Source organism: Lepidothrix coronata, unplaced genomic scaffold (genome assembly GCF_001604755.1).
Source record: "Lepidothrix coronata isolate B3197 unplaced genomic scaffold, Lepidothrix_coronata-1.0 Scaffold745, whole genome shotgun sequence".
Classification (NCBI taxonomy): domain Eukaryota; kingdom Metazoa; phylum Chordata; class Aves; order Passeriformes; family Pipridae; genus Lepidothrix; species Lepidothrix coronata.
In genome coordinates this window covers 3,250-5,770 of record NW_016690925.1, presented here as the reverse complement: position 1 = coordinate 5,770, position 2,521 = coordinate 3,250, and the positions used below count along the sequence as shown (strand labels likewise).

Sequence of the window (2,521 nt, the reverse complement as noted above, 5' to 3'; positions counted from 1 at the left end):
TGTCCCTTTGGGCGGGTGTTGTGCTGGCTCTGTCAGCCGAGCATGGCCCCGGCTGCAGGACAACCCCGCTGGCGCCGCCGTCCTGCCGGGGCCGGAGTTGGGGGGATGTCCTTGGCCTTCCCTGTGGGCCGGAGGCAAATCCCCTCCCTGTCCTTCTTGCTTCCTGCCCCAGGCCCCGAGCTGAGGACGGAGAGCCCGGAGGACAAATCCCCCTGTGAGACCCTGGTGGGAGAGGCCGTTTTGAAGGGTTCCACGGCACAGGAAGGCAGAGGGGAGGGAAAGGGCCGGAGATCCCCCCGCAGGAGGGGCTCCAAAGCCAGCCCAGGGTGCTCTGAGAAGGAAAGACCCAGCCTGTGCCAGGAAGGCGACCGGAGCTTGAGGCGGAGCTCTGACCTGGTGGTCCCTGAACAACCTCCCAGCAGGGAAAGGCCCTTCAAGTGCTTGGAATGTGGGAAGAGCTTCAGGCAGAGCTCCAGCCTCCTCACCCACCAGCACATCCACTCTGGGGAACGGCCCTACACTTGTGGGGAATGTGGGAAGAGCTTCAGTGACAGGTCCACTCTCCACACCCACCAGCGCATCCACACTGGGGAACGGCCCTACACGTGTGAGGAATGTGGGAAGAGCTTCGGGAACAGCTCCCACCTCCGCACCCACCAGCGCATTCACACTGAGGAACGGCCTTACACGTGTGGGGAATGTGGGAAGAGTTTCAGGCACAGCTCCACCCTTCGCACCCACCAGCGCATCCACACCGGGGAACTGCCCTACAAGTGTGGGGAATGTGGGAAGAGTTTCAACCAGAGCTCTGGCCTCCGCACCCACCGGCGCATCCACACCAGGGAGAGGCCCTACAAGTGTGGGGAATGTGGGAAGAGCTTCAGCCAAAGCTCTGGCCTCTACACCCACCAGCGCATCCACACTGGGGAACAGCCCTACAAGTGCTCAGAATGTGGGAAGAGGTTTAAAATCAGCGCACATCTCCTCCAGCATGAGCGGACACACACTGATGAGAGGCCCTTCCGCTGCACTGACTGCGGGAAGGGCTTCAGGCAGAACTCCACCCTTATCTCCCACCGGCACATCCACACTGGAGAGAGGCCCTACAAGTGTGGGGAGTGTGGGAAAAGCTTCACCCACAGCTCCAACCTCCGCATCCACCAGCGCATCCACACCAGGGAACGGCCATACAAGTGTGGGGAGTGTGGGAAGAGGTTTCAGACTAGCTCAGATCTCCTTGTGCATGAACGGACACACACCGATGAGAGGCCCTTCCGCTGCACCGACTGCGGGAAGGGCTTCAGCCAGAACTCCCACCTTGTCACCCACCAGCGCATCCACACCGGGGAAAGGCCCTACAAGTGTGAGGAGTGTGGGAAGAGTTTCGCCCAGAGTGGACACTTGACCAAACACCAACGGACCCACCAGTAAGTGAAGCCCTATCAGTGCCCCGACTGCGGGAAGAGCTTCGGCCGCTGCTTCCACCCCGAATGAAGCCCCTGATGCTAAGGCAACCCCTGGAGCCCAGTTACTGTCAGTCCATCCCTTTCGACCACAAAGGGCCAGTCCCCTTTCCCAGGGGCAGCTTCTTCCAACAGAACCCTTCTTGGGGGTTGTGTGGAAATTCCTGCCTTTCCAGGGTCCTGGAAATTCCTGGGGACCCCCCAAGGTCACTCCTGGAGGTTGAGAGCAGAGATCTCCCCACCAACGCTGGTCTGGGGGAGTTCCATTCATCTCTAATTAAGAATTATTGCTTTTGTGCCGGCTTTAGTAGAATTGCTTCAACAATTGCTTTAGTGTAGAGCACTATCCTATCTTATCCTGTACTCTTGGTAGTTTTGGTGTTTCTGTTGTGCAGTAAATAATTCTGATTAAGATCTTTTCTCTCATCACTTATAACTGATGCCTTAAGCCTCTATTAGCTTTTATTTTTCTAATTTTTGTAAGCCTTATAAGTTTTATAAGTAGTAGAAGTAGATTTTAAAAGCAGCAGCCCTCACTCCCTTTCCCTGTAGTACAAGTAGTTTACACATTCCTTAGCCCTCTTACCCCATTCTATGCTCCCCATATCAAATATACCCCTGAATTCAGTGGCAGTGTTTAGTCTCTTATCAAGGCAAGGCCTATGCTGTTTAGAGAACACCCATATCAGGGCCTGAATAACAAAACAGAGTCAAGAACTAGGTGACTATGTACCCCTTGTGCTCTGAAGATGGTGAAGATGATGAAGGAAAGGCCCCCAGACCCAATTCTCAGGGGGTGGACCTGGGGCAGATCAGAGCAAAGGCTACAGGGTGGACATACTTGGGATTGGACGGATGGTGTTATAAAATCTAACATCTCGGGCACAGAGGCGCACGGGTCTTGTAACACCTATTGCCTTGGCACAATTAAACCCTTTCCTTATCTCACCCCTAATTAACTGCTCCTGAGTTATTTTTTAGCATCAACATTTCACGGCATCATAACCCTAAGTAAATTCATTTCTATCAGTGGATCTGATTTGCCATCATTAAAACCT

At 54.5% G+C, this 2,521-nt stretch overlaps 1 protein-coding gene across 1 annotated transcript; it reads left to right on the top strand.

The window, feature by feature from the left end:
- Window positions 1-6: 6 nt before the first annotated feature.
- On the top strand, window positions 7-2,465 carry LOC108510374 (zinc finger protein 664-like). The gene has a single exon (XM_017840053.1). The coding sequence runs from the start codon at window positions 43-45 to the stop codon at window positions 1,429-1,431; it is 1,389 nt and encodes a 462-aa protein (XP_017695542.1). The 5' UTR covers window positions 7-42; the 3' UTR covers window positions 1,432-2,465.
- The last annotated feature ends 56 nt before the right edge of the window (window positions 2,466-2,521 follow it).

Coding starts and splice junctions, on each gene's coding strand:
- LOC108510374 (XM_017840053.1), top strand. CDS start 43: ATGGCCCCGGCTGCAGGACAACCCCGCTGGCGCCGCCGTCCTGCCGGG.